At 37.9% G+C, this 24495-nt stretch overlaps 1 protein-coding gene and 1 non-coding gene across 2 annotated transcripts in view; both read right to left on the reverse strand.

Moving 5' to 3' along the window:
* The window catches only part of SNTB2 (syntrophin beta 2), an 85697-nt gene that overhangs the window by 13829 nt on the left and 47373 nt on the right, over positions 1-24495 (reverse strand). Inside the window, exons 3-4 of the mRNA XM_037041400.1 lie at positions 19984-20194; positions 14155-14297 (exon numbers count right to left, since the gene is read on the reverse strand). Of these exons, the coding sequence (XP_036897295.1) occupies positions 14155-14297; positions 19984-20194 (354 nt within the window). The remainder of the gene's footprint in view (positions 1-14154; positions 14298-19983; positions 20195-24495) is intronic.
* LOC118983992 (small Cajal body-specific RNA 11) lies at positions 1238-1377 on the reverse strand. Its single transcript, XR_005065844.1, has one exon.

Below are 24495 nucleotides of genomic sequence, written 5' to 3' on the forward strand. Positions count from 1 at the left end.
AAATAAGATTATAGTCTTTTAAGTAGATACCATTCTGTTTTACCACAAAATGACCCTTGGCATCACAGTCAGAACACCAAGGCCCTAATTTTCCACTGGCATTTTTAAGCTTCCAAGAGGCTACGCATATCAACGAAACATTCAATTTTGATTAGGAAATGATAAGCCCCCACACATGCATAGCCACCACATAATCAACATCACTCACCAGATTGGTACTTTTTTCCAAGGATGAACCTACACTGACACAGCACAATCACCCAGAGTCCATAGTTTACTTCAGGGTTTACTCTTGTTGTACGTTTTACAGATTTGGACAAATGTGCCCATCACTGTACTATCATACGGAATATTTTCACTGCTTCCAAAATGCTCTCTACTCTGCCCATTCAGCTTCCCCTTTGCCCAGCAACCATTGACCTTTTTATTGTGTCCATAGTCTTGCTGTTTCCAAGATGTAACACTGTTGTAATCATACAGTATAAAGCCTTGCCAGATAGGCTTCATTCACTTAGTAATGTGCATTTAAGTTTCCTCCATGTTTTTTTTCATAGCTTCATAGCTCATTTCTTTTTGCTCTGAATATTATTTCATTGTCTGGATCTATCAGCACTTTATTTCTCCATTCACCTACTGCACACATCTTGGTTGCTTCCAAGTTTTGGCAACTATGCATAAAGCTGCTATAAACATCTTTGTGCAGATTTTTATATAAACATGTTTTCAACTTCTTTGGGTAAACACCAAGGAGCAGAATAGCTGGATTGTATCATGAGAGTGTTTGTAGGAAACCAGTCAACTGTCTTCCAAAGTAGTTGTAGCATTTTTGCATTCCCACCACCAGTGCATAAGAGTTCTTGTTGCTTCACATCCTCACCAGCATTTGTCAGTGTTCCAGACACTGGCCATTTTAAGACTGCAATGGTATCTCCCTGTTGTTTTAATTTGCATTTTCCTGACAACACAGATGTGGAGCACATTTTCACACTCTTATTTGACATCCCTGTATCTTCTTTGGTGAGGTGTCTGTTAAGGTCCTTGGCCTTTTTTTAGTTGAGGTGTTTCTTTTTTTTATTGTTGAACTTTAAGAGTTCTTTGATATTTTGAATAGTCCTTTATCAGATGTGTCTTTTGCAAATATTTCTCCTAGTCTGTGGCTCATTTTCTAATTCTTTTTATCATTGCATTTTGCAGAGCAGACATCTTTAATTTTATTTTTTATTTTTTTATTTTTCTTATTGTCCTCTCGTACCTTTAAGAGCCAGCCCTATACTCAGGATGGCCCTCCTAAACTGAGAGGGAGACTGCTGTGTGTCCTTCCAGACTCCCCTATTACAACTGAGCACAGGGGAGCAAAGAAAGCATAGGCCAGGACAATAATTTTATCTTTTTAGGGGGAAGGGAGAGAGAGGGAAGGAGGGAGGAAGAGAGAGGAAAATATTAATTTGCTACTCCACCTATTTATGCATTCATTGGCTGATTCTTGTATGTGCCCTGATCAGGGATCAAACCTATGACCATGGCGTACTGAGACAAAGCTCTAAACAACTGAGCTACCCAGCCAGGACATAAAATTTTAATTTCAATAAAGTCTAGCTTATCACTTATTTCTTTCATGAATATCTTTGCTTTTGTATCTAAAAAAGCCATCAACACACCCAAGCCAAGGTCATACAGGTTTTCTCCCATGTTACCTTCTGGAAGATTTAGTTTTGCATTTTGATTAAATTTTGTAAAGGGTATGAGGTCTGTCTAAATTCTTTTTTTTTTTTTTGCATGCTGATGTCTAGTTGTTCCAGCACCATTTGTTGAAGACACTATCTTTGCTCCATTGTATTTTTTTCTTGCTCCTTTGTCAAAGATCAGAGGACTATATTTATAGGGGTCTAATTCTGGGCTCTACAGTCTCTTTCATTGATCTGTCTATTCTCGCACCAAAACCACACGTCTTGATTAGTGTAGTTTTTTATAGCAAGCCCTAAAGTTGAGTAGCATCAGTTCAATTTTGTTCTTCTCCTTCATTGTTGTGTTGGCTATTCTGGTCTTTTGCCTCTCCATAAAAACTTTAGAATCATTTTGTCAATATCCATAAAATAACTTGCTAGAATTTTTATCAAAATTACATTAAATCTATAGATCAATTTGGGAAGAACTGACTGACATCTCGACAATATTATGGCTTCCTATCCATGAATATGGAAATGGACTCTCCATTTATTTAGTTCTTGTTTGATTTTGCTCTGAGTTTTACAGTTTCCCTCATACATATTTTGAACATTTTTTGTTAGATTTATACCTAAGTGTTTAATTTTTGGGGGGTGCTGATGTAAATGGCATTGTGCTCCCCCTAAGATCTTATTTATTTGAGAGAGAGGAATAAAGAGAGAAAGAGAGGGAGAGAAACATTGATGTGCAAGAGAAACATCCAGCAGTCGCCTCTCCCACGCCCCCAACTAGGGACCTGGCTCATAACCCAGGCTTGGGCCCTGACCAGGAATTAAACCTACAACCTTTCAGACTGCAGGCCGGCACTCAACCCACGGAGCCACACCAGCCGGGGGGGGGGGGGGGGGGGGGGGGGGGGGGGGGGGGTGGTGGTTAATTTGGAATTCCACTTGTGTATGGTTGATATACAGAAAAGCAATTGATTTTTGTGTACTAACCTTGTATCTTACAGAGTTGTTATAATTGTTATTAGAATCAGGAGTTTTTGGTCAATTCCTCTGGATTTCTTATATAGATAATCATGTCATCTGTGAGCAAAGAGTTGTGTGTCTTCCTTCTCAATCTGCACACCTTGTACTTCCTTTCCTTGCCTTGTTGTATCAGCAAGGACTTCCAGTACGATGTTGAAAAGAAGTGGCAAGAGGGGACACCCTTGCCTTGTACCTGATCTTAGTGGGAAACTTCGTGTTTGTCACCACTAAGTAGGATTTACACATATATTTTTTGTAGACAGTTTTTAATGAGTGGAGAAAGTTCCCCTCCATTGCTAGTTTGTTGAGGATTTTTATCATGAATGGGTGTTGGATTTTGTCAAATGCTTTTCTAAATCTCTTAATATCATCAGTGGATTTTCTTCTTTAGTTTGTTTATATGATGAATTACATTAACTGATTTTCAAATGTTGAACCAGCCTTGCATATCTGAAATAAACCCCACTTGGTTGTGTTGTATAATTCTTTTATACTTTTTTAGGTTTGATTTGCTAATATTTGTTGAGCATTTTTACATCTATGTTTATGAGAGATCTTGGTCTTTAGTTTTCCTTTCTTGCAACATCTGTCTGGTTTTGGGTAATGCTAGCTTCATAGAAAGTTAGGAAGTATTGTCTCCGCTTTTACTGTTTGAAAAAGATTAGAGAAAACTTCTTCCTTAAATGTTTGATAGAATTCACCAGTGAACTCAGCTGAGCCTGGTGCTTTCTGGTTTGGAAACTTTTCACAAAAATTAAATCAAAATGAATCTTACACCTAAATGCAAAACTTGCAAAAGTATAAAATTTCTAGAAGACATCTTAAGAGAAAATCTAGGTGATCTAAAAAAATACATTAAAAGCATGATCCATGAAGAAAAGTCATTAATTCAAAACTGTTCTTTGAAAGACACTAATAAGAGAATGAAAAAGGCCACAGAGTAAGAGAAAAAAATGCGAAAAACACATATCTGATAAATGACTGGCACCCAAAATATACACAGAACTCTTTAAAACTCAACAATAAGAAGAAAACGTTTAGCCTGGCTGGTGTAGCTCAATGGATTAAGCATAAGCTTGTGAACCAAAGGGTTGCTGGTTTGATTCCCAGTCAAGGCACATGCTTGGGTTGTGGGCCAGGTACCTAGTGAGGGGTGTGCAAGAGGCAACCACACATTTGATGTTTCTTTCTCTTTCTCTCTCCTTCCCTTCCCCTCTCCAAAAATAAATAATTAAAATCTTTTTTAAAAAAAGTTTAAATATGGGCAAAATACTCATTTCTTGGTATATATCCAAAAGTTTCTTGAAGCCCATATTAATTGTAGCATTATCCACAAACAGCCAAGAGATGGAAGCAACCTAAATGTCTACTGACACATGAATCGCATGGATAAAGGAAATGAGGTATCTATGTACAATAGAATAGTCTTTAAAAAAAGGAAATCCTGTCTTATACTATGACAAAGATGAACTTTGAGGAGATTATGCTAAATGAAATAAGCCAGTCACAAAGACACAAACACCACTCCAGTTATATGAGGTACCCAAGGTAATTAAACTCAGAGAAACAGAAAGTAGAGTGTAGTTACCAGGAACTGTGTTGGATGGGGAAATAGAGTCTCAGTTTTGCAAGATTAGAAAGTTCTAGGGATCTGCTGCAGAACAACGTACACACAACATTACTCTTGGACACTTAAAAATAGTTAAGGTGGTAAATACTATTATGGATTTTTAAAAATATTTGGAATTATGGAAAAAATGGACAAAAGATCTGAACAACCACCTCATCAACGAGGATATACAAACAGCAAATAAATATATGAAAACATTTTTCCATTAAATAAATGGAAAAAAAGTGCTCCTGCTTCCCAGAACAGATTTGTTAGAGAAACACAAGATTTGTTTTTAGCAATATTAAGTCTAGGATAGGTAATAGATATTAGGTTTGTACTCAGAAGAACTAGAAACATATGTTAACACAAAAACCCATTCACAAATGTTCATAGCAGTATTATTCGTAATAGCCAAAAAGTAGAAATAACTCAAGCGCCCCTAAACTGATGAATGGATAAACAAAATACGTGGCATATTCATGCCCTGGCTTGGTAACTCAGTTGGTTAGAGCACTGTCCTGCTACACCAGGCTTGCAGGTTCAACCCCCAGTCAGGGCACATAAAAGAAGCAACCAAATGAATGTGTGGATGGGTGGAACAACAAAATTGCTGTTTCTCTCTCCCCCACCCCTCTAAAATCAATCAATAAAAAATAATCCAAGCAATGGAATATTATTTAGCTATAAAAAAATCAAGTTGTGATTACAACATGGGAGAACCTGAAGACACAAAGGGCTATAAAACACATGATTCCATTTATATGGAATAGGCAAATCCATAGTGACAGAAGGTAAATTTGTGGTTGCCTAGGGCTGGGGGAGGGGAAAATGAGGAGTGATTGCTAGTGGGTAAGGAGTTTCTTTTCGGAGCGATCAAAGTGTCCTTATATTGATTGTGGTGATGGTTGCACAACTCTGTGAACATAATAAAAATCATTAAAAAGTAGCTTTCCTGAGGGTCATTAAACTATTCAACATTTTGTGTCATGACAAACATTTTATAGTTTAATTTATTCACTTTTTCCAAAAATATTTTCCCTATGTTTAAGAAGTTCTAAGTAGATTGGTAAAACAGAACAAACACACTTCCTCACTCACAAGAAATCCAGCAGACAATGTTTTCCACACAGAATTTTTTAAAACTTGGCTGAGAAGTGTATACAACAAAGAGAAATAAATAAATGGCTTGTTGGCTTCATTGCAGGCCATATACCTATAATACTTTTCTACAAATTTGTTGGTTCCTTCCTTCACTTCTCTAGTAGTACCCTGAGCAAGAACACATCTAAGAGCAAGTGGATGTTCCTTTACATTTCCTTTAGTTGTCAGGGAGTCACCTCGTGCACACTTTTTAAAAATGACTGATACCTGCCCTGGTCAGGTGGCTAAGTTGGTTGGAGTGTCATTATGTGCACCAAAAGGTTTCAGGTTCGATTCTGGGTCGGGATGCATGTGGGAGACAACCAATTGATGTTTCTCTCTCTCCTTCTCTATCTGCCCGCTCCTTCCTTTCTAAGATCAGTGAAGCATATCCTTGGGTGAGGATTGGGAAAAAATGACCAACACCCAGCTCACAAAAGTCAGATCTAGGGCGGGGCCAGACCACCTTATTTTACTAAAATTTCTCTGGATGATTCAAGTGTGTAGCACAAATTGAGAAGCACTAAACTAGTGGTTTGCTAGTTTTTTGGTCTGAGTACCCTTCTATACTCTTAAAAACTACCAAGTATTCTAAAGTGGTTTTAAAAAAAATATTTATCGATATTTACTACAATTGTAAATTAAAACTGAGAAATACAATATTAATTCATTTAAAAATAAAAATAACAATCCTGTTACACATTAATGTGAATTTATTTTTATTAAAATATTGTCTAAGCCCTAGCTGGTGTAGCTCAGTGGATTGAGCGCGGGCCTGCGAACCACACAATCGTGGTTCGATTCCCAGTCAGGGCACATGCCTGGGTTGCAGGCCAGTTCCCAGCAGGGGACTCACGAGAGGCAACCATACATTGATGTTTCTCTCCTTCTCTCCTTCCTTTCCCCTCTAAAGACAAATAAATAAAATCTTAAAAAAATAAAAAATATATCATTAAAATATTGTCTAATACAAAAAAATTTAATGTGAAGGGTGGCGCTGTTTTAAATTTTTTACAAATCTCTTTAATATCAGCTTAAGGAAAGATAGGTGAATTCTCACATCTGCTTCCGCATTCTGTTGCAGTATGTTGTTGAAGCATATGAGGAAACGCCAGCTTTGCACAGTAGCATGTAGTTAAAAAGGAAATATTTATTTTAATGGTCTGGATATCCTGGCCACCAAACCAAAACTCAAGTGGTTTCTTAAAGGTTAGTTGTAATGCAGAATCTGAAACCTTCTCAATAAAGTTTTCATAACCTGTTATATCAAAAATCACTGATTTGTCTTATACTTTGAATGGATCTTTTTTATACGCCTGCATGATTTTGTAACATTATGTATTGGTCACTTGGAAAATATTTTTTCCCCTGAGCTATGCAGATTTTCCAAATGTTTAAAGCATCTTATTATACAATATCAAAACGTCACACTTGCGCACTGGCTGGTGGAGCTCTGTGGACTGAGTGTGGGCTGTGAACCAACTGGTCGCTGTTTCAATTCCCAGTCAGGGCACATGCATGGGTTGTGGGCCAGGTCCCTGGTGGGGGGCGTTTGAGAGGCAACCACACACTGATGCTTCTTTCCCTCTTTCTCCTTCCCTTCCCCCATCTCTAAAAATAAATAAATAAATAAATAAATAAATACTTAAAAAAAAAAAAAGAGTCACATTTGCTAACACCACCACTGATCTCATCAGAAAATTCTTTCAGTATTGAGAAGCTGTCAACTCACAGTGACAGATGCAAGTTTTCCAGAATTCTAATTTTTGTTTGAAAGCTAGAATTTTATAGTTGACAACAAATTCTATCAGTGTTTTTCTTGAATGACAAAATCACTTTGGTCATTTTAGAAAAAAATGTCTGACAAATACCCAAGTCTGACTAACCATAGCTTGTAATTCTGTTGTTGTTTCAAGTAAAAAATAGTGTTCCATAAAAAAAAAACCCAAACCCCAAAACAGCTAGTTCAGCTCACAACTCAAACCCACACAGGCTTTTCTTTCGAGAAAACCGTCACACATCACAGAATATTAAAAAGATGCATCCTCAAGGATTGAGAGGGAATAAAACTAGTAATTTTAACTGCTTCAACAAAGTCACGTTGAGGTTAAATTGGCTGCCAGTGTATACAGTTTGGTGCCAACTGCCTTGATTCATGCTCAGGCACCAGCAATTTTAGCAACCCTCAGTGTAAATGTCAACAGTGAAAAAAGCAAGTTATATCTTAGTAATAGTTTTAAAGTCATAGATCCCCCGAGGAGGGGATCCCCAGAGGTCCATGAAAGTGACTTTGAGAACCATCTCACTGAGCTGATTCCCAGAGATTCAACGTGCCGCTTAAATATTAGCTATTTCAGCAGAAGGTAAGTAAGTTTCAAAATCACTCCACATAAGATCCAAGTAAGACAGAGGACGGGGAAAGTGACAGGGTGTAGCCTACCATATTCAGTTTGATTGTTAACCCCAAATCAGACATTAAAAAATACAAAGTCTGGGAAAATTTTTCCTACATATCTGATTATTGTAATATTTGGCAGAGGGAATCTAATGGAAACCAGCTGCTGAAGCCTTGCTCTGCGCAGTTGGTTAGCACACACGGCTGCCAAAAGGCCCCTTTAGTGGGGGAGGCCGATGAGCTCCTGCAAAGGCGTTTTAGCAGCTTTTGCTCCGTGAGTCCCGTGAGAACACCACCACTCACTTTTCCACCCTGTAAAGTAGTCACACTTTCTTTGGATCTTTTTCCTCTTCCAGTCAAAGAAAGCTTACTGGAAAGGATGATAAAATGCATGGCCTGCAAAATCCACAGCTCCTTTAAAACCCAAATGGTGCTTTTACCCCTATCGTGCACCTGGCTTTAATCTCAAAAGGTGTGTAAAATAAAAATAAAATACATAAAATCATAAAAATCTTCTTCATTTACCACTTTCGTGTTTTACTTAATTCTTCACCAATCTGAAATATCAGCTGTTAAGTAAACACAAACACACACAGAGCCTTGGTTTCTAAGAATCTGTAAAGGTGCAGGCCAACATAAATGATAACTCATGTTAATTTACATCACCCTAACAATGTTCTTTGCTTTTGGACTATCTACTCTTGTGGGTAACCAAGATCCTTAATTTCTTTTTTCTTCTCTATGTGTTTATGCTATCTTTTTTTGGTCTCATCCTCTCATAAGAATATGTTCCACTATTAAAAACAGAATTAGTGAAAAGTGAACATTCAGCCCTTTTTCATTACTTGCATAAATCACAAATCCCACTCTAAAAAGACATGAGCACACCACTTTCTGGACTTGCCTTTCTTTGTGGTACACCTCCTGGTCTGGTTCCATCCTCTGGTTTCTCTCAGTCACTGGCCATACTCTACCCACTCTGGGGGCCAGAGAATGATTAGGTCCCCCTGAATTCTACCATGCAATTACTTAAAACAATTCCACTGGCAGACATGGCCACATGGAAAAATAAACCTCTTATTGGCCCATTATCTTTACTCCTGATCCACTGGTACTTCCTGAACAAGGACTTATATTAATTAAACTTAGTGAATAACACGTTCAGGAAGCTACAAGCCCCACCCATTAAATTAATGGCCAAGTTAAATCTGCATGTCTACGTTGATCCAAATAATATATCTGAATTACTCATTTAATATGCAACTTTCACTACTTGTAAAAAATGTTGTAGAACTAAGCTCCTCTTTTAACAATAGCCAAATTAAACCAATTATACTTCTTACATAGAATTCTTCACTGATATATTTTCATTTAATAATAAATTATTCTAATTTAAGCAGCTAACAAAACAATGTGTCAGGTACCACTGCAGGCATTTTACAAGGACTGATTCATTTAATAATCACACCCACCCTATCACATGATGATCCATTACGGTTTCATTAACAAATGAAAAAATATGTAGTGCAGAAAGGTGAAGTAACATGCTCCCAATTACTTACTAAAAGTGGCACAATATGGGTTCAAACTCAAGTTTATTAAGGATTGACCTTAGTCCCTTCTATTAGATCATATTGTTTTCCAAAATTATAGCATCTTTGAGATATAATTCACACGCTATCCACTCTACCCATTTAAAGTGTACAGTTCAATGGATTTTAGTATATTCAGAGATATGCAACCATCACATTTAATTTTAGCAGATTCTCATTACTACAAAAGAAATCCTATACTCACTAGCAGTCATTCCTTATTTCTCCCACTCCTCACCAATGCCCCTTCTGTCCATGACTAATCTTTTTCTACAGATCTGCCTATTCTGGACATTTTACACAAATGCAATCATACAATTTGGTCTTCTGTGTCTAGCTCCTTTCACTTAGCATGTTTTCAAGGTTCACCCTTGTAGCAGTTTATCAAAATCTCATTCTTTTCTGTTGCTGAACAATATTCTGTTATATGGATATACCATGTTTTGTTTCTCCATTCATTTGTTGGTGGACACTTGGTTGTTTCCACTGTTTGGGTTTTATGAATAATGGTGTTGTAAACATTCACATGTAAGTTTTTGGGTGGATGTAAATTTTCATTTCTCGTGGATATACACAGGAGTGAAGTTCCTGGGTCATATGGTGACTCTAAGTTTACCCTTTTGAGGAGCTGCCAGATTGTCTTCCACATGGACTGTGCCATTTTACATTCCTACCAGCAGTGTATGAGGGTTCCATTGCTCCACATCCTCATCTACAATTGCTATTATCTTTTTAATTATAGCCATCCTAGTGGGTGGGAAGAGGTATCACACTGCGGTTTCGATTTGCAATTCCCTGATGGCTAATCAGGTTGAACATCTTTTTATGTGCTTTTTAGCTACTTATATATCTTCTCAGGACAAATGTCTATTTCAGATCTTTTCCCATTTTCTAATTGGGTAATTTATCTTTTTATTATTGAGTTGTAAGAGTTCTTCATATTTTCTAGATACAAGACCCGGATTAGATATATGATTTGTAAATATTTTCTCCCGTTCTGTGGGTTGTCTTTTTATGCTTTTTTTTTTTGCTTTTTACTTTCTTAATTGTGACATTTGAAGTAAAAAAGTTTTTAATTTTGATGAAGTCCAATTAATTTATTTTTTCTCTTGTTGCTTGCGCTTTTAGTGTCATATCTGAGAAAGCTCTGCCTAAGCCAAGGTCATGAATATCTATCTACTGTTGTGTAAAACTCTTAGTTTTACAGTTTTAACTCCAATCTTGTTTGTATTTTTCTTTTACTTTTTATTTTTTATTTTATTTATTTATTTTTAAAGATTTTATTTATTTATTTATCTTTAGAGGGGAAGGAGAGAGGGAGAGAAACATCAATGTATGGTTGCCTTTTGTGCATCCCCTGCTACTTTTTAAAAATATATTTTATTGATTATACCATTACAGTTGTTGTTCTATTTCCCCCCTTCATTCCCCTCCCCCCTGCACACCCCCTCTCCCACCATTCCCCCACTTTAGTTTATACCACGTGTCTCAAGTTCTTTAGATTCTATATTTCCCCTACTATTCTTGCCCTCCACACTATTTTCTACCTACCATCTATGCTATTTTCTGTACCTTCTCCCCCCTTCTCCTCCTCCCACTCCCCTGTTGCTAACCCTCCATGTGTTCTTCATTTCTATGGTTCCACTCCTGATCTAGCTGTCCTCTTGGTTTGCTTTTGTTTTAGGTGTGGTTGTTAATAACTGTGTGTTTGCTGTCCTTTCACTGTTCATATTTTTCATCTTCTTTTTCTTATATAAGTCCCTTTAGCATTTCATATAATAAGGGCTTGGTGATGATGAACTCCTTGAACTTGACCTTATCTGAGAAGCACTTTATCTGTCCTTCCATTCTAAATGAAAGTTTTGCTGGATAAAGCAATCTTGGCTGTAGGTCTTTGGATTTCATGACTTGGAATACTTCTTTCCAGCCCCTTCTTGCCTGTAAGGTCTCTTTTGAGAAATCCTCTGACAGTCTGATGGGAACTCCTTTGTAGGTGACTGTCCCCTTATCTCTTGCTGCTTCTAGGATTCTCTCCTTCATTTTCATCTTGGCTAATGTAATTATGATGTGCCTTGGTGTGTTCCTTCTTGGGTCCAACTTCTTTGGGACTCTTTGAACTTCCTGGATTTCCTGGAAGTCTATTTCCTTTGCCAAACTGGGGAAGTTCTCCTTTATTATTTGTTCAAATATGTTTTCCACTTGTGGTTGTTCCTCTTCCCTTTCTGGTACCCCTATAATGTGGATGTTGGAACGTTTAAAGATGTCCTGGAGGTTCCTAAGCCTCTCCTCAGGTTTTTGAATTCTTGTTTCTTCCTTCTTTTCTTCCTTCTAGTCTACTCCCTTGATTTGAGTCCCACTTTCCTTCTCATCACTATTGGTTTCCTGTGCATTTCCCTTTATTTCAAATAGTTTAGCCTTCATTTGTTCCTCTAATTTGTGACTGAAATCAACCAGTTCTGCGAGCATCCTGATCACTAGTGTTTTGAACTATGCATCTGAAAGGTTGGCTATCTCTTGGTCACTTAGAAGTATTGGCTCTGGAGCCTTGAGCTATTCTTCTTGAGCCATCATGTTTTAGTCTGTTCGTGCCTATTACGTATGAGGGGTGGAGCCTTAGGTGTTCACCAGGGTGGGGCAACCCAAGTTGCTGGGTTGTGATGCTCTATGTGGGGGTGGGGTCAAAGGAAAGCAATGGCGGGGCATCTGTCGCCTCCCACCGCCGGGGCCGCGCAGTCCGTCTCACTGCTCACTCCCCTGCTGGTTTATCTGCACGCAAATGTGTGACCGAGGTCAGCCTGCCCCCCACCCTCACTGGGTCTGCGCTGCTACCCCAGCTGCCTACGCACCTGGGTCAGGGGATCCTTCTTGCCCGACCTTGCTCTGCTGCTGGCTCCACCCCTCTTACGGTCCCGGTTGAACAGTTCATTGTTGTCGGATTTCCATATAGTTCAGTTTTCTGTTCTTTGGCTGTGTCTTTATTCTCCAAACCTTGGCTGTATTCAAACTTGGTTGTGGAAGAAGGCACAGTGTTTCCATCTACGCCTCCATCTTGGTGGAAGTCCTGTATTTTTTCTTTAGTTGTGAATTAGTACCACACTGATAGTACAACCACAATCACCCCATTCCCTTTGTGAGTACCAGGCGCTCTGGCAGTCTGGGCCCAGCCTAGTCTATGGACAGAAATTACTTGTTCATAGGACTACAATTTCTAGTATTAAACAAAAGTTTATCTATCGAATGTCACAGGTTTTCTGTTCCACCCCTCTAACAACACACAGTTAAGGAAATGTCTAAAGATAAAAACTCTCTCCTTGCATTTTATGATCATAACCAGAGAATAATTTTTTTGATAAAATTTAAACTTATGTGATCTCTACAATCATATTCCTAAACTCTCTTTGAAAAACATAAATTTAATCCCTTTAGTTATAACTACTGAGACATGTCCACATGTTTTTATAGTTTTCCTGTTATAATGTAACCATGACAGAGAAACTATAACTTAAGTAATAGAATTTAACTCAGCTAAGATTTATTGAGGGCCTACAATATGCCAAGCATTAAGGGAAGTGCTAAGATTAGTTAAGTCATAGTTCTTGACCTCAGGAAAGTTATAATTCATCGGGGATTAACAAAACAAAAACAGAAACTGATGGTTAGATTCAGTCCTCCTGTAGAACCCTTATGTCCTGATTAATGAGGAATGAGGGCGTACCCCCCTAATTCTGAGGCTCAGCGAATTCCTTATCTTTATTCTGTGATCTCAGAGATTAGGGGTTTCACCCCTAGATTAGAAGTTTCAGAGAAACTCCTGAAAAGCTATGTAAAAATTATATTTTTATTTAAAAAATGATATATGTAAGGGAATTTGGCATGTTGAAGGAACTCTATATAACATGAAAGTCTTCCCACACTCTTCCTCACATGAATCTTTTTTGCTTAAAAAAGGAACTGCCACCTTCCCATAACCTTTGTTCCCTGTGGTACATACCAGATGGTCTCATCATTTAGCTTTTTCGACTACCGCATACTTTTCTGTGGAGCTTACGTGTGCTTTTTTAGTTACATCAAAATATCATTTTTTAAGCCCACGTAAGACTGAATATAAATATGTCTCCTAGTTTAACACTAGGTAACTAATTTCAAGTTGTCTCTGTTCTTTGCACTTCCAAGTCCCCACATCTAGCATGCTGAAACATCCTGTTACTTCAGGTCAAATCAATGTTTATTTGATGGAATTAAAATTATGTGTTCTTATGCCAGAAAGAGAAGTTGAAGAACATTTTGGCTGAACTGTGTGGTTTATCCACAGTACCACATTCTGGTTTAAATGATTTCATCACTCAGTCATAAAGCTACCATAATTTCAGTGGTTTTCCAGTCACAGTCAATAAAGTAAAAGAAACAAAAACACTATTTGCTTATCTTCATGACTAAGCAAAAGTCCTGAAGGGAGCAGTTAGGAAGCTGCCTCAGTAACTTAATAAATGCGCACAAAAATACTAAGGACAGAAACCATTTATTCTGAGATAGGAGATGCCAAGTAATCAGTAAGGTTGTGAAAGAAAAGTTTTTGTCTAAATCAACTATATCAGCCACTTAAATCCTATTTTAGGCACTAAGTTAACAGAATTCACTTAAAATTTCTTTTTTGTTTCATTTTAACATTCTTTACAAGATTTAGAGTAGAGTAGCTATCTTATTTGTCTTGTGTCTTACCTTGTGGCAACAAGAGGGTAGCTGTGACATGGCGATGCCCAGGCATCCCGCGTCCACGGCATACAGTCATAAAGCAGCAAATCCTTCTCAGTCACAGCCATGAGAACCGGTCTCCACTGCTGTCTTCCACCGTCCAGTTTTGCCTGTTACAATGGTGAAATCCGGAAAGCAGAACTAACACTAATGATATATAACTGTGTAAGTCCCTTTAGTGATCTAATATAGTGGGTCTCCACTGTTTCCCCAACCATATACTATAAACATCAGTTATTTTTCAAATTTTTAAATAAGAAATACATTTTGCATCACAACCCAATACATATATATATAACTAAATTTAAAAATTTCCAAAACAATGCAATACCTATATTTTATGCAGTGTACTATGATAATTTCTATTCCAGTTTTTAAAAAATGCTGGTGACCCACTATGCTGTATTTTGGAAAACACTCATATAAGTTATTGTGGAAGACATCCCCATTATACTTAGGAAGTACTTCAATGTCAAATGCACCATTGCCTTTACTTGCATAAAGTTCATTGATCTCTGTGAAGGTTTAAAAATGTAGGAAAACAACCACTGTTTATCCATATTGTCAAAGATCCAAGGACCAAAAGCAAAAGACTATGTTCAAGAAAAGCCCTGGTATCATCAAAATATTTGCCCTCATGAGATAAGATCCTTGAGCAGACAATGCTTAACAGCAGTGTAATTTTAGCACTGATCCTTCAGCTCACTATCACTGATGGATGGTTTCAGTGAGAATCCAAATTGATGAATCACCTGTCCCTTAAAGAGTGGTCTCAGAGCCACTTTTTATTTTCTCCTCCTTAATGACTTCGGAAGGTAATCTGAACACGTTAGAGCATTTTAAGAATACATCCTACAATCTGAAAAGTGGACTAAGTGGTTCTGTTCTCTTACAACATCTACCACTGGGATTCTTTTCTCCCAGCTACAGCCACCTGCTGATTCCAGGTGTGGAAAGTGAATTCCACCCAGTGAAGTGACCCCTGTTCTAATGTGTGCTGAAAGTACAAAATATATGAACTGACTTTGAGAAGTCAAGCAAAGTACTATAGAAATAATTACACTTTTCTTATTAATGAATGTAAGTGTTTCTAAGACTCTATATTAGTCTGTGGGTAACTCTATAATATCTGGAGGGAAAACAACATCTCTAAAGAGATTCTCTAGATTCTTACATTTTTGGGTCTCTGGTACCCCCCCAAAGGGGATTTCTAGTTTATGTGGACTATTAAGCCTTTGTCTCTGAGACTGCTTGGGATAATACATCAATAGGGAAAATAACCTAAGATCTACTTTCCCCCAAAATTAAAATGATATTCTGATTTTTTAAAATTAATTATCCCCTAACTGGTAAGAAAGAGATTTTGAAGCCTAGATCAGAGCATACAGATTTGGGAATGCTAAATTAAATTTATTTCTTCCCAAAGAAGGTATTTTAGGCTCTAAGGAAAACTGCTAATGTCAATATAAGTACTATCCAATTTCAAGAGAGAAAACTTTTTGTTCAACTAAAAAAAAATTTTTTTTAGATTTTATTTATTTATATTTAGAGGGGAAGGGAAGGAGAGAAGGAGAGAAACATCAATGTATGGTTGCCTCTCGTGAATCCCCCACTGGGAACTGGCCTGCAACCCAGGCATGCGCCCTGACTGGGAATCGAACCGCGATTGTGTGGTTCGCAGGCCCGTGCTCAATCCCGAGCTACACCAGCCAGGGCAACTAAAAATTTTTAACAAGTGTTTATTCTTTAGCTCTCTTGAGTCCTTAGTTTTTTTAGAATATCTCTTCCCTCTTCTACTTACCATTAGAAAATAATGAAACCTTAATTTAAGTCATTCTGCTTGCCTATTTGCCTTAACTTATAAAGATATGGTTTGCTTTTACTGGAGGCAAATGCTGCCTGCTACATATAATGTGACTTTGGTTGTGGTATTGATGCAGGCAGCCTCGGGGCTCTGCTACTGAGGTTTTGGCTGGAGAAAAAAGGGACACCAAAGTTAGGGTTCTGGTTTGCTGGGTTTCAAGACCCATGCATCCATTTACATGCACACACTTTGGCCAAATCAAAGCCTTCTCTGAATTTTATTTTCTAATAAATAGAGCAAATAGCACTAAAGACAAAGAAATACTAACAGTTATTACTCACTCCCTAAACCTCTTAATCTTATCAATCTTTTTGGTCAAGTGATACATGATACACTTCTGTTCTTTATTTCTTTTTATAACAGAAAACAGAGAAACACTAAACAAACCATTTGATGAGTACAAATTTGAGTCTTTTCACATTTGGGGAATTATCATAAGGACAAAGTAAAAATTGTAAAAACAAACCCTTCTCTGGCTGCCTTGGCTTTTCTAATCTGTGCTCAAATGCTTGAAAATACTGGTTTTATAGACCATTCATGTTCCCCTATTGAGTGTATTTAAAGAAAATTCCCTTTCAAGAATACAACCAACTAAAGGTAAATTCTCAGCCACATAAAAGTCAGCATCAATGGAGGGCAGACGCCCCTCTGCATAGAATGGATTAGTTATCATCTACCACATGTCCATGCTAGAGATTTTCCCTGTTTTAAGCAAACTCAATTTATGACAATGTGAAATAAGAAAAAAAAGAAATTATTTAAACTTAAACACATGATCCTTTCGTAATTTGTCTGCCCTAAATGACTACATTTTCTAAGTACAACTGAAACAGTTTCATTTACATGCAAGCTTTTCAGGAGATATACCTCTTGCCAGAAGAAATGCTTACCTATACTAAACAGGTTACATGATCTGAAATTATCTTGACCACTTTCATCCTCATAAAAAGTCTTATAGTCGGAAAAGGCTTTGGCATTTACCTAGCCCAACCTTTATCAGATACATATGTCCATAATACCTCTAAGAAATGGTATCCAATCTTGCTTGAACACCCTATTCTGAGAGCGATATTTAATTTGGGTAACTCAAACAACTACTCTGAAAAGTAAAAATCAAGAATATTTTAGGAACAGTACCTTGAAATTAGTTAAGTGGTACTATATTTAAAATGGTGGAAATTTTCTTCTTAGTATGATTTCCCAACCCTGAAGTTGTGTTCTTTGACAAGATTTTATAATTAGTGACTTGTTTGCTTGCTTTTTGTATGTCTTTCAAAGACAAGGAAAAAAATTACTGAACATCTACTATGTACCTTAAAGCATGAGGCTAAGTTCTCTGGTGGCAATAAAGGTTTTGGGGGGAAAAAATGTGCTCTTGTCTTCCAAGAGTTCACAACTGAGTGCAGGAAACACATGTAATATGGTCCATAAAAGACACGCTGTGAGGAATTGGTGCCTTTATTTTTCTCCTTTCTACTTGTTTGCATGTAGCATAAACCATATTAAGTTCACTTTAGAAGTCTGGCAACTGTCATACATTGCAGAAAATCTAAATTAGTTCAACCCTGCCCTGGCTGGCATAGCTCAGTGGATTGAGCGCGGGCCTGCGAACCACACGATCGCGGTTCGATTCCCAGTCAGGGCACATGCCTGGGTTGCAAACCAGTTCCTTGCAGGCTAACTACCAGCAAGGGATGCACAAAAAGGCAACCATACATTGATGTTTCTCTCCCTCTCTCCTTCCCCTCTAAAAATAAATAAATAAATAAATAAATAAATTAGTTCAACCCTGATAAGAAGCAGTTGGGCAATATTTATTAAAATTACAAATGCATATACCCTTTGTGGTAGTGTAAAAATGTCAACAAATTCTTGCCCTGGCTGGTGTAACTCAGCTGGTTAGGCATCATCTCACAAACTCAAAGGTCATTTGTTTGATTCCTGGTCAGGGCACATGTGTAGGATGCAGGTTTGGTCCTCAGTGGGGGCGCAAAGTTTTACTACTCACTAACACAAACTTAAGAACCAAACATATTCAGATCCTGGGTTCCCTTGTTAATCTGCTCTACCTGAACTTGGGAACCGAAGGGTTTGGAAAGCACATGTGTAGAAGGACAAACTATAAGGTCATTCATGTAGCATCATTTGTAATGGCAAAAGGTTACAACATCAAAAGTGGGGGACTGCTTATTTAACTTCAACCACACACGGAAAAGCAAACCATTGTTAAAAGAATGCCCTGTGTTCAGTGATATGGAAAGACCTTCAGGATATATTGTTTAATGAAAAAAAAAAGATATAAAATAGTGTGCATAATAAGCTATCTTTTTATGAGAGAAAAAGGATATATGTTCATATTTGTTTTTATTTGCATAGAAAACTCTCACACAAAGGACTAGAAAGGAATAAAATTCATGACCTCTCTGGGGAAACAGGGTGGGAATTAAGTGGATGGGGGATAGGAAACAGTAAGACTTTTCACCTCTCTTTATTCTGATTTTTGAATCATGTGACTGTGGTACTTTTTTAAAACCATGAAGATTTCTAACATTTTTGAAAGCATGAAACAATTACCACTCAATCGAGTTTTTCAACTAGTGCATAAAAAAACAGAAACAATGATAAACATAAGTAAAATACTAAAACCTTCATAAGTCATAAGTATTTACACCATGATTTTCATTAGTTTCCTCTCTGCTTATTCTAATTATGCTTCTTAGAAATGATCACAGTAGTAATTCTGTGTTCTAATTTATTATAATTATTAATTGAAATACTCATAAAATTTCAGACTTGACCAGAAGAATAGATTAGTGGAGTGCAAAATGGTCCACAACACAGTCTCTGAGAGCTACCAAACAAGATCGCAGGACCCACGGCAGATCTACCAAATCAGAACTCTGTTGAGGTGGAAGGGTGGGGGCCAGACCTGAGAAACTGTACTTAAAACAGAACAAAACAAAACAAAACAGAAACAAAAGAACAAAACCTCCCTGGGCTGATACTTAAACAATCCCTGTCCGCTTACACACATATGAGGAAACCAGGATACAAAAAGATGAAGGAACTTTAAAATAGTGAAAAACAGAACTAGTTCTTGAACCTTCATCTCTGAATCCCAAAGCACAGACTTCTTTTTCCAACTCCTTCCGGCCCAGCTGACGGTGAAGGACTCCCCCAAAAGTTTGTACCATAACATCACATAGAACTTTTAGTCTCCCTTACATCAAACTTGGATTAAGTTCTTCCTTTCCCTTCAGCCAATATCCACCCAGGTTTTCTCGTTTCTCTCCTCTTCATTTTTTAGCTGTGGAAGACATCTGTCTAATGGCTTGTAAAATATTTTGTATATTTTATACTTTTCTCAGAGCAGGGTGGATAAGCCTGATGGCCCTGAAACTCTGTCAGTAAACTAGCACAGGGGCTGGGAAATTATGACCTGTGGGCCAAATGCAGCCCACTACTTGTTTTTGTAAATAAAGGTTTATTGAAACAAAGCCACACCTATTCATTTTCGTATTGTCTATGACTGTCTTCTTGCTATAATGGCAGACTCAGATGGTTGTGACACTATCTGGCCCTTTTAGAACAGTTTGCTGATCCTGTTTTAAAATCATGAAAATTGTTCTCTGTCATTAAGAACAGAGATTGTAAATAAGAAACCTCTTTTTAGTTATGTTGTGATGATGATATTATCATGATGGTCAGTTTTTCTGGAGGTGGTAATTAGCAAGAGCTAAATGGTAGGGAGGAGAAACGAAAGATCTGTGTGTTAGACATCTAGGACCTGACTATATGATCAATATTACAGATACATGAAATCTGTAAGCTGGATAGCCAGGACCTGACTTTATGATAAATATGATACATGTGAGAACCATCCTGGCTCTAAATGGTAGCCAGGGGAGACACTGCCCTACCTCCCAGCCTACCTGTTCTGCCAGCCAGGCAATGTGCTTGACCTCCTTGCTGCCTCCTGCCGTACTGGTGGCACCAAGCATGGTATTGAGTTCAGCCAACACCTGTGGGAGGAGAGCCATTATGTTGGTGTGGATGGCTACGAACCAGGAGTGGGCGGTAGCTGTATCCTTGCAGCGTAGAATCAACGTGTTCCTGCTATCAGGAGAATGTAGCTCTATCAATCTGTGTGGAAAAAGAAAAAAAAAGTGAGCTAGATCAGAAGTCATCAAACCTGCCAGTGTTGAACATACATTACTGAAAATCTATTTTAATTTTACATTCCAGAATAGAGATACTTTCTCTTAATTCCGTAGGGTCCAATTCCAGAGAAAACCACATATGGAAAGGCAATCACCAGAAAGACAAACTTAACTATTGGGTCTCGTGTTTCAACGTGTTAATGCAATGACCTAGGATGAGGGAACCTGTTGTGTAGTTGTATAAACCATATGCCTCCATTTCCATGTCACAGAAACGGAAAGCATGCTTGTTGACTCTCACAGGCACACTGTAAAGAAGGAATTGAGATTAAAAATATATATACTTAGAAAACACCTTATAATACAGCATTATAAGGTGTTGCTAGGTAAATAAAACCCATTGCCAAATAGTGAAGTGAAATTTCAGCTGTGTAAAATAAAGGAAAGAGAAAATATCTGAAGAATATGATTATTTATGAAAATTTACAACTGTTCTTTAGTGTCTGGGTAATATTACATGATTAAATCATATGTTGAGTCATAGTAGAAAAATAGTTAATTTAAGAGATCTTCAGTTCCTTTTTTAAAAAATTTTATTTTTATTTATTTTTAGAGAGAGGGGAAGGTAGGGAGAAAGAGAGGATGAGAAACACTGATGTACAAGAGAAAGATGTGCATCAACTGGTTGCCTCCTGCTTGCCCCCCACTGGGGACCTGGCCCACAGCCCAGGCATGTGCCCTGACCGGGAATTGAACCAGCAAACTTTCAGTTTGTGGGACAACATCCAATCAACTGGACCATACCAGTAATAGCTAAACGCACATTATTGAGCACCTACTATGTATCAGCTACTGAGTTAGATAACTCTTATTGGAGACACAGTGGTGAAAAAGACAGAAAAAAAAATCTCTGCCCTCGCTGGGTTTATAGTTTAGTGGGAGAAGGAAGAAATTTAACAATTAATTAATACACAATTATGGGTTATAAAAAGTGCTGCTATTAAGAACTGTGGTGACTACTATGCAGTTCTTGACTAAAAAGGCACTCCCGAGATGGGGGTAGCAACGCAGGACTGCAATGGAGGACTCTATACCTCTGGGCACACCCCCCAGCTGGTGTCATGCTATAGCACAAGTCATAAGCACAGCCACTCGGTACCTATCTACTCATCCACTCACATGCCCTCCCACTGGAGTTACCCATGTAACTACTTTGAAGATAAATACCAAGGGGCACAATTACTGGGTCATATGGTAAGACCATGTTTAGCTTTGTAAGAACCTGCCAAACTGTCTTCCAAAGTAGCTGTACCATTTGACATCCCCACCAGCAATGAATAAGATTCCTGTTGCTCTGACTTTGGCCACTTCAATAGGTGTGTGATGGTATCTCATCATCTTAATTTGTAATTCTCCAGTGACACATGATGTTGAGCACTATTCATATGCTTATTTGCCACTGTATTTCCCTTAATAAGGTGTCTATTCAGATTTGTTGCTCATTTTTAAATTAGGTTGGTTTCTTATTGTTGAGTTTTAAGAATGTTTTGTTCATTTGGGTGCAAGTCCTCTAGCCCTTTATCTCATATGTATTTTATAAAGATTTTCTCTCAGTCTGTGGTTTATGTTTTCTTGCTCGAAAAGTGCATGATGGTTAATTTTATGTGTCATCCTTGAGTAAAGGGTGACCAAATAGCTGTCACACATTATTTCTGGGTGTGTCTGTGAGGGTGTTTCCAGAAGAGATTAGCATTTGAACCAGTAGACTAAGCAAAGATAGATGGCCCTCACCAACTTCGGTGTAGGCACCATTCAGTCCACTGAGGGCATGAGTGGAAAAGGTGCAGGTAGGGCAAGTTTGCTCTCTGCTTGAGTTGGGACAACCATCTTCTCCCCTTGCACATTGGCACTCCTGATTCTTGGACCTTTGAACTCAGACTAAATTACACCACTGGCTTTTCTGTATCTTTTACAGAGCAGAAGTTTTTAATTATAATACAGGTCAACTTATCAATTTTTTAATTTTATGTATTGTGATTTTGGTATTGTATTTAAGAGGTCATCAATGTTCTTTAAAAAAGATTTTTAAAGGGATTTTTAAAAAGCATAATCCTACAAGATCAGGGAGAACAGAAGAGGAGCAACTATAAAATTTTGGAAACTTGCAAGCAGGCAGAGGAGTTAAATGACTTAATCAGACTTGAGAAAGGTGGGGAAAGTCAAATCTCAGCCAATCCATGTTGTAGAATCCCAGGGGCTGGGGAATTACAGGCACTAGTTACCTCTGGAGGTGGGAGTAAAGCACACAGCTCATAGTAAGTCAAGGGGCTGGCTCAACATTCCCCACACCCAGAGACCAGTGACTACCCCACCCTCAAACCAGCAAAAGATTCAAACCCACACTCATCCCACCCAACTGGATGGAAGAGCAGTGATGTCCTTAATTCAGACCCTGTACTGGCCTTATTGTTTTCTACAGAGGCTAATTATTCCCACCTGGTTGCTTTGGCACTGTAACCAGCTTCACATCCTTTACACACAGGCTAAAAGTTCAGCCATAAAACCATGACAAGAAATTTCTTTCACTCCTCCTCCTGGCCTACTTAGCACTACAGATAGGAATCAGTTCACCCTTCTCTGGCCACAAAATGCTCACCTTCTGAAAAAGCCTTTTCACCTCATACAGTTTCTGAGACAGTGTCTCAGACACGTCTCCTTTGACACACTCTAAACTCCGAAAATCCTAATGTCAAAGACCTGAGTTTTTAATAACTGGAAGAATGGAAAATAAGTCTATTATAAATAAAATTAAACCTGATTGACAAGGCCCACTAGGCTAGAAAAAGATGAAAACAGGCAATAAATTAGTCCCCATGCCAAGATTGTCAATTTTTCACGAAGAGAAATTTTGCAGTGTTTTTAAAAAAGGGATTGTGAAATAGCAAATTACATTAGAAGAAACAGAACAGAAACTCCAAAATCCCGATGATTCTAAGATCCAGAAGAATCTACCTTTGAAGAGAAAGCCCCTCTACATCTGATAAAGGGGACAGTGTTTCCTAAAGCCTACTGCTGTTTTAAAAGAAAAATTCAAATGAAAACTCTTCTAACAAAAATTTAGAGGCAGTCTGCCAGTAATTGTTTCGGTCCACAGGAGAGGGGAGGAAACAGCCACAGTGCAAAGAGTTTTGGCTTCTAGTCAAACCACTGAGGATTTCCTGAGAAATGCAATTCCATTTTGATCATATAAATCAAATCGATGTTTAGGTACACAGAAGCATAGGATTCTGTAAGTCTAGTCTTCTTATTTCTTCTGTTTAGTAAAGTCTTTGACATAATTTATATGTTCGATTCAGTAATAATCATATTGTTTTATATGTCATAAGCCAAAATTTATCTTTTACATGGAAAATAGCCAGTGTGAAGATGTACCAGGCACTGTGAACCAGCTCAAAGGAAACAGATTTACATTTCTGAAACACAGTGTTTAAGAACACCTGGTCCTTCCTAAACTCCACATAGCCCACAATGCTGTTTGCAAAGGAATGCGCTCATGTTCTCTCCCTGAACTTCACCATTATTTGTTTTAGCTTTCAATTTCCAGAAAGGAAATTTTCATTCCCATGAACTGCTTATAACTATCAGAAGCATACAGTGAGGTACTGAGAACTCAAGGTGGGGGAAGACAATAAACTTCCTCCTCCTCCTTACTTACTCATTCTGATGATCAGCACTTTCTTTTTTTCCAGCTCTGGATAGTGAACATTAAACTACGTACAAGCAGTAAAATGGAAGAAAAGAAGCCTTCCCATTCATGTCAAATAAGTTTTTCATTTAGAAGGTAAAAGAACCACAAACAGATTCCTACATGCCCCCCACAACAGTTAGTATTAGGAAGACTGACATCAGCAATGTTGGTGAGGATGTGAAGCAACAGAAACTCCCCTGCACTGTTGGTGGGAATGTAAAATGGCACAACCACTTTGGGAAAAACTTTGGCCATTTTTTAAAAAAGCTAAATATACACCTACCTACCCTTTGATCCAGGAATTCCACTCCTAAGAATTTACCTGAGAGAAATGGAAGGTGTATGCCTCCCAAAAAAGCTGTAGAATAGTATTAGCTCCAAATTGGAAATAGCTCACATGTCCATCCACACAAAAATGCATAAAGAAAGTGTAATACGTTCATACAACACAATAATACTCAGCAATAGAGAAGGGAAGGGAGAGAGACAGAGAGGGAGAGAGGAACGTTGATCTGTTGCCTCTTGTATGCACCCCA

This window comes from Sturnira hondurensis, unplaced genomic scaffold (genome assembly GCF_014824575.4).
Source record: "Sturnira hondurensis isolate 20B ecotype Veracruz unplaced genomic scaffold, ASM1482457v3 Scaffold0003090, whole genome shotgun sequence".
Classification (NCBI taxonomy): Eukaryota; Metazoa; Chordata; class Mammalia; order Chiroptera; family Phyllostomidae; genus Sturnira; species Sturnira hondurensis.